Consider the following 15,080-nt stretch of genomic DNA (forward strand, 5'->3'; position numbering starts at 1 on the left):
CCTGCCCTCTCGCTCGCCCTGTAACATGGACCTCAGGTTAGGACTGCCCCGCCTCCACCTTCCTCCTTACAGTGTTAGAATGCAACAGGATCCGGTAGCTATGGCGCCTGGACCATGGAAGAAATAAAACCTTCCCTCTTCCAAATGCCGGGCACAATGTGACATGTCTTAGGGGTTTGGCACCTTTTCCTCCCATCCACATTTTCACTCATCCTCACTGAGGATATTTTTCCATTGATTTTTAGAGAGAGTGGGAGGGAAGGGGGAGAGACAGAGAGAGGAACATTGATGTGAGAGAGACACATCGATTGGTTGCCTCCCACACCTGCCCCGACCTGGGCTGGGGCTCGAGCCTGCAACCAAGGTACGTGCCCTTGACTGGAACTGAACCCAGGACCTGTTAGTCCATGGGCCAAAGCTCCTCTATCCACTGAGCCAAACCGGCTAGGGCTCTCATCCACATTTTCAAAGTCATTCCAGAACCTTCTTGCTGCGGGGCCCAGCACACTGAGAGGCGGTCCCCTCTTGCCGCCCTCGGCCTCAAAGAAACAGAATGGAGAACAGCAGGAGGGTTGATTCATAAGACTTTATCAGCTTATTTCCCACCCAGCAGTTGCCGCAATGCCAACTGAGCCTGTACAGCACACACGGTTCACTCTGTTAAAGCTGCGGGCAGGGGGAGAGGTCTGGAGGCCCCGGGGAAGCAGCAGGGCAGGCGTCAAGGCTAGGGGAGGGCAGCAGCCGAGACTGGCCCAGTGGGCCCAGTGGTGGAGGAGGGTGTGGGAGCTGGAGTGAGAAGGCTGCTGAGAGGGGTGGGGAGGGAGGGCGGCTACAGGGAGAAGAGGGTGCATCTGCAGCTGCAGGGAGGAGGCAGGGAGCAGGAGGAGGGCCTTGGTCACTGTCTTTAAGGGACGGAGGGGGTGAGACGCGGAGGCTGCATCAGCGGCGGTGGGGGCGGGAATCCATAGACATTTTTTGCCGCAGGAACGAGACAGGCCACTGTATAAAAGGGACTGTACAACATAACCTATGATACACTGTTTACATATAATACAAGGCTCTTTCCCTCTTTTGAGTTTTAAAAAATAAAATTACAATTCCAGAGCTTTGGGTAAAAAATATGTACATCCTCAGAGCAGGAACAGCAGCTGCGTTTGCTGCTGCTGCCTCTTCAGAAGGGAAAGACGTGGTGCCAGGAAGGAGGGTGAGGCTGCGCCTGAAAACCTCACCCAGTAGCTGCCAGGAGCCCCTGCACCCCTCAGCCCGGGAGGCCCGTGATGGGAGAGGGAGGGGAGACAGAGGCAATAAAGGCATCGCTAGAGTCCAGTCTGCCTTTACAGTCTCCGCCGTTCCCTCCCCCGACTTCGGGGGTCTGCCTGCCCCCAGGGACAGGGATCCACCCCACCCCAGCTTGAGGGGGAGGACCAAGAGGGAGTCAAGACCGGGAAAAGGACAGATCATGTTCTTAGTGTCAGACACAGAGCCAGAAGGGGGATGACGACTCCCTCCTTAGCAGTGGGATACCCCAGAAGCAGGGGTGTGGGCAGCAGGTACCCCTAACTCCTGATATCACCTCGCCACATCCCACTGGAACGCGGAAGGCGGGTCCTATAGGCAGCTGAGGCCTGTGTTTCCCTGAGCATCTTTCATCCTCTCCGTGAAGCCCACCCGGGGACCTTCAGGAGGCCTGACTGGGGGGTTCCCCGAGGGCTGGCGGGTAACCCCTCCCACCTGCCGCTGCTCGCTGTCCTCACCAGCAGCTTTGCCCACCAGCCTGGGGGTGCAGGGCAGCAGGAGTAACTGAGCAGGGAGTGTGGGCGTGGGGAAAGCACCCACAGGCGCTGACCCAGGGGCAGAGTAGACAAGGGTAGCACCAAACAGAAGGATCTTCCCCCCCAGCACACACAACGCCCTGCCTCAATGACCAGGTGCACTTCTGCTCCTTGAAGGGGGGCACACGTACACGCACGCCCACACACACACACAGACACGAGGGCAATATAATATTCAGAGGGGTGCAGCCAGGGGTCCCAGCCCTGACCAGGGAGAACCGGAACAGGGGGTGGAGAGGAAGGCTGCCAGGCCTCCCCCAATGGAGGACCAGAGGGTGGGCCACTTTCCTTCCTGCTGGGAAAGAGGAGGTGGGAAACTCTACTCGGGGAATAGACCTCGATGGGAGGGGGCAGAGGAGAGAGCTCTGTGCCCCTTTTCCCTGGGAGGGCAGGGACCAGCAGAGTGTGGTTTGGGCTTGAAGGAACAAGGGGGAGAGGACCTCAGCAGGATAAACAGGCTTATGAGTCCCGGAGTAAGTCCATCCGACTCTTCCCCTTCCCGTGGGGCCGGAAGTTGCTCCAGGGGAAAGATGTCGGAGGTGGGTTGGGACATGGTGCAAAGTGCTTGAGTGTCAGGTGCCCGAGGACCCTGCGGGGGGCTGACTACAACGTCTGTTCTCACTGACTATTCGCCTCCAGCTTGTAGGAAAGCTCGAAGAGGAGGTTCTGGTTGTCGATGACCTGGAACTGGCGCACATAGGCCTTGGTCTGCAGGTGATGCGGGGATGCCTCCATATCCAGGCCTGAGTGTAAGGAGAGAGCTCATTAGGCTGCTAGACTCTTCTTCCTCTACACACACACACACACACACACACACACACACACACACTCACTGGCCAGAGGACAAGGGTGCAGGCTGGGATGGGTGTTGAGCAGGAGGGCCCCTGGGGAGGCCAAGGAGAGCATGGAGAACTGACGAATTTCAGGAAATAAACATTTCTCCCCAGAACCCTTCCGCTCAGTAAAAACTCGCCCTGTAACGCTCTCCGAACCCTGGGTACTCACAAAGAGGCCGGCTCCGGTATTTGCGGACTGTCCTCACTTTTTCAGCCACTGAATGCTGGGGGATGACAAGAAATGAGCCCCGAGAAGGTCAGATAAAGATGCTCCCCCCACCCCCCGTAACGCTCCCCTTCCTCTGAGCTCCACTTCTGTTGGTTTTGCTCCCTCCAGTCCCCAATTCTGGAGGGTCCCGAAGCACCAAAGAAGTAGGTGTCACAGGGTGCCAGATGAGGGGGAGGTAGAGTTGCCCCTCCCTCTGGGCTGCCTGTCAGCTTTGCCACCCCACCCGTGGGCGGGTTGCCACAGCGATGCCACCAGGAAGATAGTCGGGAGTCTGTCAGGCAAGCTGGGCACCATGGAGAAAGGCTGCTGTCTTTCGGGGGGTGCCAGGAGAGGGGGAGGGGCTGGGGTGGGCAGTGCCACCTACCAGTTTCTCGATATTCACCAAACCATCCACCAGGGTCTTACTCCCCTCATGCAGGAAAGTCAGGTCTAGGGGATGGAGAGAGAAACAAGTGAGTAAGAGGAGGCCCTTCCCCTTCCCTGGAATCCACTCAATCGTGGGGGGCTCCTCTCCTCTGGGCACTCAGCTGGAAGGGGGTTGGGAGGCAGAACTGGGGCATGGAGCATGTGGACAGAGGAGCATAATTTGGGAACAACTCTCACCTTTGAGGATCAGAGGCACAAAAGGAATCACGGGAGGTTTCATCTTGGAGATCACGTCTCGGTAGCTTTTGTGGTTCCTGCAGGGGTCCTGGCATTGCGCAGAAGAGGGATAAAGGGACAGATAGGCCCAGGGTACCCCAAAGACACCCCCCCATTTCCTCCCTCATCCCCCTGCCCTAGCAGGTATGGGTGTGAAGGGGGTGTGTCGCTGGGGGGTGCTGGGGAAGGTCTCCAATCAGGTAGGGGTGTGCTAGGGAAGTCTTTTCCGGGGAAAATAGGGGAGCAATCCTCCGGCATGGTGGGAAGAGAAGGGGGATCCTAGGCGCTAAAAACCTTGAAAGGGAAGCTTGAGGAAGAAGGTTTATGGGAGCAGAGGGTCTCTGGGGTACAAGTCCAAGGGCAGATAAAAGAGCCAAACCCCACTCACCGTCAGGTTCTCAAATTTGCGGAACAAGTTCTTGAATTTCCCTGGCAGCTTCTGCAGAGATGTGAAGGAAGAAGGAGCGTCAGAGTGGAGCTCCTTGAGTTTCAGGGGAGCCTCTGACATCCGCAGGGGGTAGAGGGGAAAGGGCCCGCGTGTCTGGCGGGGCTGGGAAGCCGGTGGGTGGGCAAGTGGAAGCAGCCCAGAGAAATGGCTGGAAGCAGCCCAGAGAAATGAATCATTCTGGGGAGACTGAGGCCTCTGCCATGCCCCGGGGCACCTCACTGAGGCTGGCTGCAACCGGACAGCCACGTGTGCCCCCTGGGCTGGGCTGCCTGCCCCCCCACTCAGGCGGCCTCCTTACTCATCTGCACAAGGACAGGGCCCATTAGCCAGTGCACCCCAGGGCTGTGTGGGCGCCTCCTTCCCATGGAGGTGAGCCCAGGTGTCAAGACAGGCTGGCGGCCAAGATCCCCAGGTGGGCCAATGCAGGGGGGAGGGGAGGGGAGGGGAGGGGAGGGGAGAGGTCGCATTACCTCCCAGGTGAGCCGCAGGCGGCTGACCGCGGCATTGTCCAGCCCCATGACCACAGCGTAGAAGGACAGCAGGTCCTGGTTCTGCTTGCAGCTGCGGGGTTGGGAGGCGGGGTCAGCGGGCGGTCAGGAGGCCCTGGCACCGCCCCTCCCACCCCCAACCCCAGGCCTCCGTGCTAGCTCCCCTGCCCCCCGCATTCCCCCCCCACCCCCCCGCTGCACTCACATGGCCGCGATCTTGATGAACTTCTTGAGCAGCTGCACGCGCTTGCCCTGGGCCTCGCAGAGCAGCACCTCGGTGGCCACCCAGTGGGTGACCTCGCTGCAGCGCTGCAGGAGCAGCTCCAGGTTGGCCGTCTCCCGCCGGCCGCGCTCCCCGTGGAACACGTAGTCCACGAACTCCAGCTGCACCCACGGTGGCGGCAGAGGGGCGGCCGGGGCGCGGGGCGTGTGGGTGGGAAGATGGCAGGGCAGGGGGCGAGGAAGGAGAGGCAGGAGGGTTGGGGCGGGAGGGGTAGAAAATAGAAAAGACGGGGACAGGACAGGATGCAGCAGAGATGGGGGGGAACAGCCAACATGAATAATACTCTCCCGTCTACTGAGCACGTGCTAGGTGCCAGGCACTTAACCCAGGTAACAGACATCATTATCGCTGCCTTGTTTTATTTCTTTAAGAGTAACTACTCAGCCGAAACCGGTTTGGCTCAGTGGATAGAGCATCGGTTCTGCGGACTGAAGGGTCCCGGGTTCGATTCTGGTCAAGGGCATGTACATTGGTTGCGGGCACATCCCCGGTAGGGGGTGTGCAGGAGGCAGCTGGTCGATGTTTCTCTCATTGATGTTTCTAGCTCTCTATCCCTCTCCCTTCCTCTCTGTGAAAAATCAATAAAATATATTTTTTTTAAAAAAGAAGAGTAAATACTCAAAAAATACTGATAAACCACGGTTCAGGTTGTGGGTAAGCAGCGCTTGGGCCCTGAGCCACCCTGCTAGGGGGTCTCTCTTTGCTGTTTCCTCCGATGAGGGGACAAAGGCTTTGGGAGGTTCTGGTGCTGCAAGTCGGTGTCTAACCGGGGTTTCTCACTCCAGGCCCCCACACTTGGCACGTTCCTCCCTCCTGGCCCCTCGCCCGACCCCAGCCCCAGGCCCACCTCGTGCACACAGCGGAACAGCTCCCAGTGGAAGGCCGTCAGGTGGTTGGCCACATCCTCAGGCTCCACTCGGTGGATCTCGGTGTCTCCAGGGGAGACCTGGATTTCCTCGGGGAGGGGCACCTGGTGGCAGGCAGGGGGGCAGGGCTGGGCTCCCCTCTGGGCATGTGAGGTTCTGCTCCCAGCCCCTCCCAGCCATCGCTCCCCGCCAAGGCCTTGTGAAGAAGGCATTCTCACCAGCGCCTCGTAGCTGTCCCGGGTGCAGGCAAACAGGTGGCTGTTGATGCCCAGCGTGGTGAAGACACAGTCTTCGGTCGGCTGGAGAAGGACTTTCTCTGAGGAAATACGAGCTGCTCGGCCTCAGGCCCGGCCCCCAGCCCCCTCACACCTCCCAGCCACTGTCGCCATCCCACCCAGAAACTCCTCGCCCTGCGTGGACATGTTCTAGACCCGTGGTCGGCGAACTGCGGCTCGCGAGCCGCATGCAGCTCTTTGGCCCCTTGAGTGTGGCTCTTCCACAAAATACCACGGCCTGGGCGAGTCTATTTTGAAGAAGGGGCATTAGAAGAAGTTTAAGTGTAAAAAATTTGGCTCTCAAAAGAAATTTCAATCATTGTACTGTTGATATTTGGCTCTGTTGACTAATGAGTTTGCCGCCCACTGTTCTAGACTAATGGGACTTGTATTATCACCAGTTGATGGTATACTTTTCTGACATTTTTCAAAGAATGACTTCTTTTGCATTGATAACCTCTTTTTTTGCTCCCAGTGTTCTACCACAGCTTCTATCTCATGCTTTCGTCCCTGTGACACTGGGAAAGCCGGAGTTTTTTCCTGTCTTAGAGGGAAATACATTGACTACATTGCAGGCTTTTTGCACGCCCACAAGGATTGCAGGCGCGCCCTGCATCTTTAGCCTCAAAAACAAAGCATCCTTAGGTACTCAAAGAGATTAAAGGACGAGATCCCAAGACGAGTAAGGCAGGCACCCAGATCAGCATCCAAGTGTCCTGGACCAGGGCTCCCCAAATTTAAATAGTCTGGGGATCTTGTTAAAATGCACATCCTGATTCAGCAGGTCTGGAATTGGGGTCTGAAATATTGCATTTTTAATAAGCTCCCAGGAGATGCTCATGCGGCTGGTCCCAGCACCACAGTTTGAGCAGCTAGGACCTAGAAGTCAGTTTTTACCCGCCCCAGGCAGGGGGCTTGTGAGTGTCTCCTCTCCTGGGGTCCCAGCGGGGTTCCTCCTGACCCTCACCTCCTGAAGAGGCCACAGCTACCAGGATGAGGGACTCCTCACGCCCCGCAGGCTCCTCCGAGTACTGCAGCTTCTCCGTCACAGAGCCCAGAATGTCCTGCACAGATGCCGAGAGGCGGCTGCGTATGGTCACGTAAGAGTGGTCAGGCATGTAGACGCGGCAGAAGACTGGGCAGAGACAGGAAGGTGGTTTTCATCAGAGGGCAGAATGGCAGCACTGGCCTTGTCCCCTCCGGGACACCGGTGTTCCCCACTCCATCCCACCCCTAACCCTAAATTGGTTGGCCTCTGAAAAAGATGCTGTAAAAGGGACAGGTTCTACTACACAGGGAGACTCCATGGAGGGTGACCAAGACCCAAGACCCCATTGGGCCCCCTAAGCCACTCAGGAAGCCCCGCCCCTCCTAATGCCCACACTCACTCTCATCAGAACCCCGGAAGGCCACTCGGGTCTGCAGACAGGAGTCTATCCGGCGGAAGTGGCGGAAGAGTGGCTTCACCTGCTTGTTGGGCGGCTGGCTCTCCTCTGGGATCCTGGCATGGACACAGCTGGGCATCAGGAAGCCCTGCCAGGCATATGGAGCACCAGGCAGGCAACATCAAACAGGGATATCAGAACTGGGTCAAGGATGCACTGGCATCAGGTTCAGAGAGTGGTAGAGGGTGTCAGAAGTGAGGACAATGGCCAGCAGGGGACAACTGTCCGAGTGACCCAAATCAAATGCCACTTCTTCCATGAATTCTTGTCTGATCCACCCCACCCACCAGGAAAGGTCATTTTTTAATGCTTTTTTTTTTTTTTTTTTTTGCTATAGGACAATGGGCTAACTTTTGTTTATGTTTGCATCTTATCTCTTCTACAAGATTGAGAGCTTTTGAGAGCTAGGATTCATTCTTACTGGTTTTGTTTTCCATCGTCCAGGCCTACAACATTGCTTTGGCACATGGTAGGTGTAGGTAACCAGCTGTTTGCTGAATTTTGCCAACAAGAACTTCACACTCTGGGCAGGGAAACAGATGTGCATACAGCTACTTCTAACACAAAGGCAGGTGCTAGGTGACATAACAAATATGCACGGAGAGTTACGTTGGTATAAGGGAGGGAGAAAGCTATTCCTAAAAGGGAAGGTCCGGGGAACTTTCATTGAGAAGATGGCATTTGACCTGGCTCTTGAAGGACAACAGGAAGAGAAGGGGGTGGGAGGAGGTCCTTCTGGAATAGACCATCTAAATGACAGCAGGAAGTTGGGAAAGCACAAAAGTTTAGGGGGTGGGATGTATAGGGAGTGTGGTGGGCATAGGGCTATGTAGGAGTTGAGATGAGAAGGATTAGCAGGAGACAGGCAGGGAAGGGTGTTGAATTCTGTGCTAGGATATTGCAACTTTTCTTGTCTTATAGGCAATAGAGAGCCATGATGTTTTTGGGAGGGGAACATGATGTCAAGTTGGAAAGATCTCTCTCTCTCTGGTGTCACTATAAGAAGGGAGAGACAGACACAAGACCATAGGCTGAAGCCTGGCCGGCATTAGCTCAGTGGTTGAGCATCCACCTATGAACTGGGAGGTCACGGTTTGATTCCTGGTCAGGGCACATGCCCAGGTTGCAGGCTCGATCCCCATGGTGGGGCATGCAGGAGGCAGCCAATCAATGATTCTCTCTCATCATTGGTGTTTTTATTTTTCTATCCCTCTCCCTTAAGCTCTGAAATCAATGAAAATATATTTTAAAAAAATAGACCATAAACTGAAGCCCTGGATTGGACGCTGTGGCAATAATCCAGGTGAGGGGTAATGAGGCCTAGATAAGGGGTGTGGTGGTGGGGATCGAGGGGAGAGAAACGGAAAAGGCCGAAGGTATGGATGGATAGATGGACAGACGGATGGGTGGATGGAAGGATGGATGGATGCAGTGGTATCCTAAAGCCAGTTCACATTGCCTCGTGAAAGCAGATTGCTAAATCTTGCCCACTGGTTTTAAAATAAAGCTATTTTTAAAAAGTGTGTGAACCCTGGCCGGGTAGCTCAATTGGTTAGACTGAGCATTGTCCCAATACGCCAAGGTTGCAGGTTTGATCCCCAGTCAGGGCACATATAAGAAGCAACAAATGAATGCATAAATAAGTGGAACAACAAATAGATGTTTCTCTCTCCAAAAAAAATTTTTTTTTAAATACAGTGTGTGTGTGTATGAGTTTCTAATCCTACAACCAAATTATTACCAAAAAAAGTAGTCTCCTAATTGTTTCACTACGTTTCACTATTATCTATGCTCTTCCAGTTATTTACATCGGTGGTATGTGTATGGTGAGAATACTATACAATGGCCTCTCCATCTCTTCCCAGCTTCACACTCAGTGATGTCATGTTGGTAGCTTGCAATCAGCCATGATGAGAGAATTTATACTATGAAAATTGGCAAAAGCTACAAAATCAGGATGGTTTGTTTTTTCCCCCTGAAGTACTGGTTGTTAAATATTCACTAGTATGCCATTGGAATGGGGGGGGGGGGGCAGAATATGACTGGAGCCCTGCTGAGTGTGATTCAGTTGGTTGGAGTGTCATCCCATATACCAAAAGGTTGCAGGTTCGATTCCCAGTCTGGGCACATATCCAGGTTTCGGGTTCCATCCCTGGTCGGGGTACACGCAGGAGGCAGTCAATGGATGTTTCTCTCTCACATGGCTGTTTCATGTGTGTGTGTCTCTCTCCCTCCCTCCCTCTTCCTCCCTTCTTCTCTCTGTGAAGTCAATAAGAACATATCCTCGGGTGAGAGGAAAACAGTGACTGGAGACAGTCTTTGTGCTACTCTCCAGTAAGAGAAAGGGACTGAAAGAAGACCATATTGGAGCCAGAAGGCCAGAGGCAGCCCCTGTAAGAGAGGAACATGGCGATTTCTCTCCTGTCCCCTTCCCCAACCCATTCCCCTCACTTTAGCTCCACTGTTTCCACAAGCTGGTGCAGCCTCAGTGTGTCCTCGCGGAGGTCCTGGTAAAGGGACTCATCCTTCATAATCAGCAGGTACAGATCCTGGGGAGAGGAGAGAAGTGAGGGCGTCACGCTCTGTAAGGTCTCCAGGCCTTCGCGCACAGGAGAACCATAGAAGCGAAGGCGCCCTGGCACCTTTTCCTTCCAGGACCCAGCTTGACGAGTATGGCTCCTTCAAAGGGGGCCCCCTTCCAGAGCTAAGTGCCTGCTCGCCCGCCTTTTCCTCCCAGGCCCACCTTGATGATGCGGCCGGCCCCCTCTTCCTCCTGCAGCAGCCCCTGGTAGGTGTCCAAGAAATGAAGGAGCATGGCTAGACAGGCCTGCTTCTGGCCCAGTCCCTCGGGGCCCTCCCTGCCTCCTGCCAAAACAAAGCTGACCCCCACGTTAAGGAAAAACCCCGGGGCGGGCGGACCTGAGGAAAGTGGGAAGGGAGACGGGAGGCTAAACCACCCCAAATATTCTCTAGGTTTGGGGCCAGGGAGAAAGGAGATCCAGGGGTCCCTGCAACCAAGACCCCCCCCCCCATGCCCCAGCCCAGAGTAGATAGGAATGGCACCCACTTGGCCACACCCAGCTCCCACCTCTGAATTTCACTTGAGGATACCCTGTCTGGACCAACCCAACCTAGAGCTAGGCCTAAAGACCCAGCAACTACTAGCCCACACCCGGAGCGCACAGCGGGCTCATAAAGGTCATGGTGCTCACCACAAACCTGACCACACCTGTAAGGAAGGCCTGGTGTTTCTGAGAGAGCCTATGATATTCTACCCAGCGGCCTGACATTTGCAATTAGGTCCTAAAATAACTCCGTGGGAAGCCCTATGCTTACAGGAGACCCTATGAAGAGCCCAGCCAGTGGCTCGTCTCTAGTAGACCCTACAGACGCACAACCATGACTGATGTTTACATCGGACCCTGTAATAACTCACTGGGCAACCAGATGTTTAGAGCAACAATTCAGCGAGCAGAGAGGCACTCTTAATAGAATAATAACACCTTACATTTGTACAGGGCTTTGCAATCTCCAAAGCACTCCCACATCTGTGATCAGATCTATCTCCACAGCAGCCCCGGCAGGTAGGCAGAGCAGATGCTATTTACCCCCATTTTAGAGAAGAGGAAACTGAGGCCCTGGGAGGTTAGGTGATCTGCGCAAGGTCACACAGCTGGTGGACGGAAAAACTAGGGCTGAAACCCAAGTGTGTTTTGTAAGGGAGAGCCTAGGAACTGACATCACAAATGGGCTGGTGGGCGTGGCTCCCTCCCGATCTTCCCTTTTGCAAGCTCCACAAAAGGATATTACTGGTGCAGCTCCTGCAGAAACTTCTCCGTGGGGAGGAAGAGAGAATGGGTGAGGACGATGTCATCCAGCAGGATATCTGTAGAGATCAATCGGCACCACTGATGTCAGAAGGGCACTTCCAGGATCCAAATGGACACTCCCCACCCCACTCTCTTGCCTCCAAGGGCGAGTTCTCCTTAGCCAGACTGGAGCCCCAGCCACCTGCCCCATCATGCTCTACACACACACACACACACACACACACACACACACACACACGTGTGTGAAGGTTCTGGGCAGCCGCTGCAGGGGTGGGGTTGGCAGCTGCCATGGCAGCTGGAGGGAAGGAGGGGGCACCCTTTGATGGCCACGCCCACTTCTCTTCAGTGTGTATGGGAAGCTGGTCAGATAATACACCAAGCTTGAGATCAGCCCCCTGAAAAGAGTTCTTGAGACAGAGACAACTTCCAAACGCAGAGGTCAGGGTCAGCAGGGTGTGTGTTTGTGTGTGTCCCTCCTCTCCTCCCCACTCCCTACCTAACAGCTTTGAGTTCCAACTGGGCAGGTGAGAACCAGCCCGACTAAAAGGGAGATGGAGCAACTGCCATTGCTTTGATCCTAAAGCCTTTAAAGAGAAAACCCCTGTGTCCTCTCCATGCTCAGAGATCGTTGGGTTAATGATGGAAAGGTGGAGGGGAGTGGCTCCTCCCAACACTTCTTTCCCCTCCACACCCCCAGCTGGGCCTGGCTCAGCCAGTCAGCCAGGTACAAGGTCGCCCTGACTTGCATCCAGCCCTGGGGTGGGGCAGGGCAGCCTGGCACACACAAACAGGCTGGGCGCAGGGAGGGAGCCAGGTGTCCTTACCCGGACAGGTTAGGGCCAGGTCCCCAGGTACTGCCTCAAGACAAAACCAAGGCTTCTGGCCTCCAATTCTAGCCAGGAAGGTGGAGGAGGAGTACCAACACGAGATCCTTTACTTCGACTCTTCCACTTCACAAAGGAGAAGAAACTGAGGCCCGGGGCTGGGAGGGACTTGCCTGGAGCTGGGCTAAGAACCCACAGTCCTGAATCTTTGATCTTTTCTCAATATGCCCGAGGCAGACTGTCTGGGTAGAACCAGTGGTCAAATGGGGCTGCTTAGACTTTTGAGAGACTGGCTAGTTTGGGGTACTGTCTGTAACTCCTCTCCTCCCACACACCCTGGGAGGGAACCAAGAGAGCGTAAGAGCATTGGGTGTATTGGAGAAGATCAGAGTGGCAGGTTAAACTGATTCTCATTCATTCTGGGACTGGTTTGGGGTTGTTCCCCAAACCAGTTACTCTGGGAATTGAGCCTGCCAGGCCAGATAATGCAGGTGACAGTCAATTCAGGAGTCCTTCTCCAGGAAAGACTGGGCAGAGTCTGTGGCACCCAGGCACCAGAAAAACAGTTTCTCCCTTGACCTCTCTGCCCAGCTACCCTGCTATGTTCTTAAAGAGAGTTAATAGCTCCCCCAACTCCGATGTCCAGCTCCAGGGATGAGGGACCAGGACTCGAGATGCCTAACGTCCTTCCTATACTCTTTATCCCACTGGCGAACGAAACCAGAGCAAAGGAAGAAGAGCACAGGGCAGAATGGGGGAGATGCTGCTGTGGGGGCTCCAGTTTGGCGTCTGTCTCCTCCAAGGCAGGCTCCGGTCCAATGCACAGCCTCCCCAGGGAATGTGTCATAGAGACACAGGGTGTGTAGCGTAGGCGGGAAGTTATGGTTAGAAGAGCTGTACGTGTTTGATATTTTTCTAATTAAATCCAAAAGGTGTCAGCTCCCCAGGGCAGCTACAGTCTGAGCCAAAGGAGAGGGCCCGGGTCTTGAGGAAAATCTAGGGGACTGGAGCCCTCTTCCACACACCCAGGCTAGGGCTGCCTGCAAGAGGTCTGAGAGCACAGTGGGAAACCCCCATCTTGACATTCTCAACCAGGGTCCCCAATCCCCAGACCCTGCTGGGCTTAGTGAAATGCCAAGAGCTAGGCCTCAAGACCCACACATCTTTTACCTTAGCAACTACCCAGCAATTCGGGGCCTCAGTTTCCTCAAAGTCCCCTTAGTCGGGGTGCTGGTGGGGAGTGGTGCAATAGCATCATCATTTAGGGAATAAGCCTCTCAGGGTGTGGTTATTATTTTTTGAAAGAGGCGGTGTGCTGAGGCCTGCCAGGGGAAGGGTGGGGGTTGGAAAGGCCCAGACCTCCCCCTAGTCGCCACAGGGCCCTGATGTCTGCCCAGTCACCTCTCCCCCAACAACATCTCTGAGTCAGCCCCCAACTGGAACACCTCCCTCCACTCCCAAGCGGCTAAGGACAATGCATCCCTTTGCCGGAGCCCCAAACCCAGCTCAGGCCCTGTGCCTGTCTGGCACTGCCCCACTGGTTGGGCCAGCCCTCTGCTCGGGGCTTCTAAACCGAATGGGGGGGACCCCTGGAAGGTCTTCCAGGCTTGGGCACCTCGGTGGGGGGAGGGGAGCACGGCTGCTCCGGGCAGCTTCCATCTTAGTGTGTCAGGCCCTAATTTTGGGCCCCAGAAGGAGGTGATCAACATCAGAGGCCCAAGAGTCTATGGATGCAATGTCCAGGGGAAAGGGAGGGCGGCTTAGGGGAAGACAGAGGTTCCGCTTCTGGTCCAGCTGTGGGTGAGGCTGCTGCAGGGAGCCAGGTGGCCCTGCCACTCTGTCCCTCCGAGGAGCCCCTACCCCACTTCGGCCGACCACTCAGCCCCACACCCCGGCTCCAGCAGAGCGCCACCCCCATGCTGCAAGGGCAAGGGCGAGGAACCAGGTGGCAGCCCCCTACCCTGGGATGGAGACCCCTTACCTGAGGCGGCGCTGTCCCTGGTGGCCCCGCCGGCCAGCCGCTGCAGAACCCGGTTCAGAAGATGCTCCGGCCGCTCGGGGGCGCCCAGGGGGGCCCAGGGTGGGGAAGTCAGGGGCTCGCCCGGGGACAGTTCGTCGGAGGAGTACGAGGAAGGGGACCGCAGCGGCCCCCCTCCCCCGAGCGGCCCGGGCCCCGGCACCTCCTCTAACTGCAGCCAACAGGGTCCCCCGCTGCCGCCGAGCTCCTCCGCGACCCCCGCCGGCTCTCCACCTTCCTCCTCAGGGGGCGGCTCCAGCCCCGGCTCAGCGGGGGGCTCCCGGAGGAAAGCTGGGAGCAGCAGGCGAGACACGCTCTGACGCCGCTGCAGTGGCCGCGGTCCCCCGGCTGAACCGCCGCCCCCGCCAGGTCCCCCACCCCCGCCGGGCCCACCGCAGCTCCCCGGGCCTCCGCCGGGACCTCCCGCCACCGTTCGCCCCGCCAGCTGCGACGTCTGCTTCTTCAGAAATTTCTCCAGCGGCTTCATGCCCCCCCACCCGCCCCTCTTCCCGGGGCCGCCGGGGGACCCAGGTGTCCCGGGCGCGGGCGGGGGGGCGGGGACGCGATGCTCAGAGCCGGAGGGGCAGAGCGGAGGGCCGTGCCAGGCGCCGGACCGGGGGCCAGAGGTGCCCGAGGCTCGCTGGCCCGAGGCCAGTGGCCAGTGGCCCGGGGAGGTGCCAGAGGGAAGGGGTGCCCGGCGTTAGTGGCCTCCCATGCCGGCTGCAGCCGGCCCGCGGCCCGAAGGGTGGGTAGGATGCGGGGCCGGTGCCCCGGCTCTGCGCTCGTGGGCCGGGCTGCGGCGGCAGAGGCAGCGGGCGGAGCGCAAGGCTGAGAGGACGCGGCGGCGCTCCTGACCGCGGGGAAGGTGGAAGGACTGAGACCGCGCCCCCTCCTCCAGTCCCCGCCCACGCCCCGCCCCTTCCCTTCCTGGGCCCGCCCCCTGGGCCGCGCGAGGCTTGAACTTGGGCGTTGGGGCTGGCCGTGGGGGCTCCGGGGGGCACCTGGGATTGTAAGGAGCTGCATGGGATTGGGTGGAGAGTTCAGAGAAGACGCAGACATTAAGGG

At 56.9% G+C, this 15,080-nt stretch overlaps 1 protein-coding gene across 1 annotated transcript; it reads right to left on the minus strand.

The window, feature by feature from the left end:
• Positions 1-654: 654 nt before the first annotated feature.
• Positions 655-14,868, minus strand: RAPGEFL1 (Rap guanine nucleotide exchange factor like 1). Its single transcript, XM_079797094.1, has 15 exons — positions 13,980-14,868; positions 11,155-11,230; positions 10,088-10,223; positions 9,796-9,893; positions 7,288-7,400; positions 6,867-7,034; positions 5,843-5,940; positions 5,606-5,728; positions 4,681-4,859; positions 4,458-4,548; positions 3,928-3,978; positions 3,501-3,588; positions 3,262-3,326; positions 2,838-2,892; positions 655-2,575 (listed from the first exon to the last, which is right to left on the minus strand). Exons 1-15 carry the CDS (start codon positions 14,500-14,502, stop codon positions 2,451-2,453), a joined length of 1,989 nt encoding a protein of 662 aa, XP_079653220.1. The 5' UTR covers positions 14,503-14,868; the 3' UTR covers positions 655-2,450.
• Positions 14,869-15,080: the final 212 nt, after the last annotated feature.

The sequence above is a fragment of the Cnephaeus nilssonii genome (genome assembly GCF_951640355.1).
Source record: "Cnephaeus nilssonii genome assembly, chromosome: 19".
NCBI lineage: Eukaryota > Metazoa > Chordata > Mammalia > Chiroptera > Vespertilionidae > Cnephaeus > Cnephaeus nilssonii.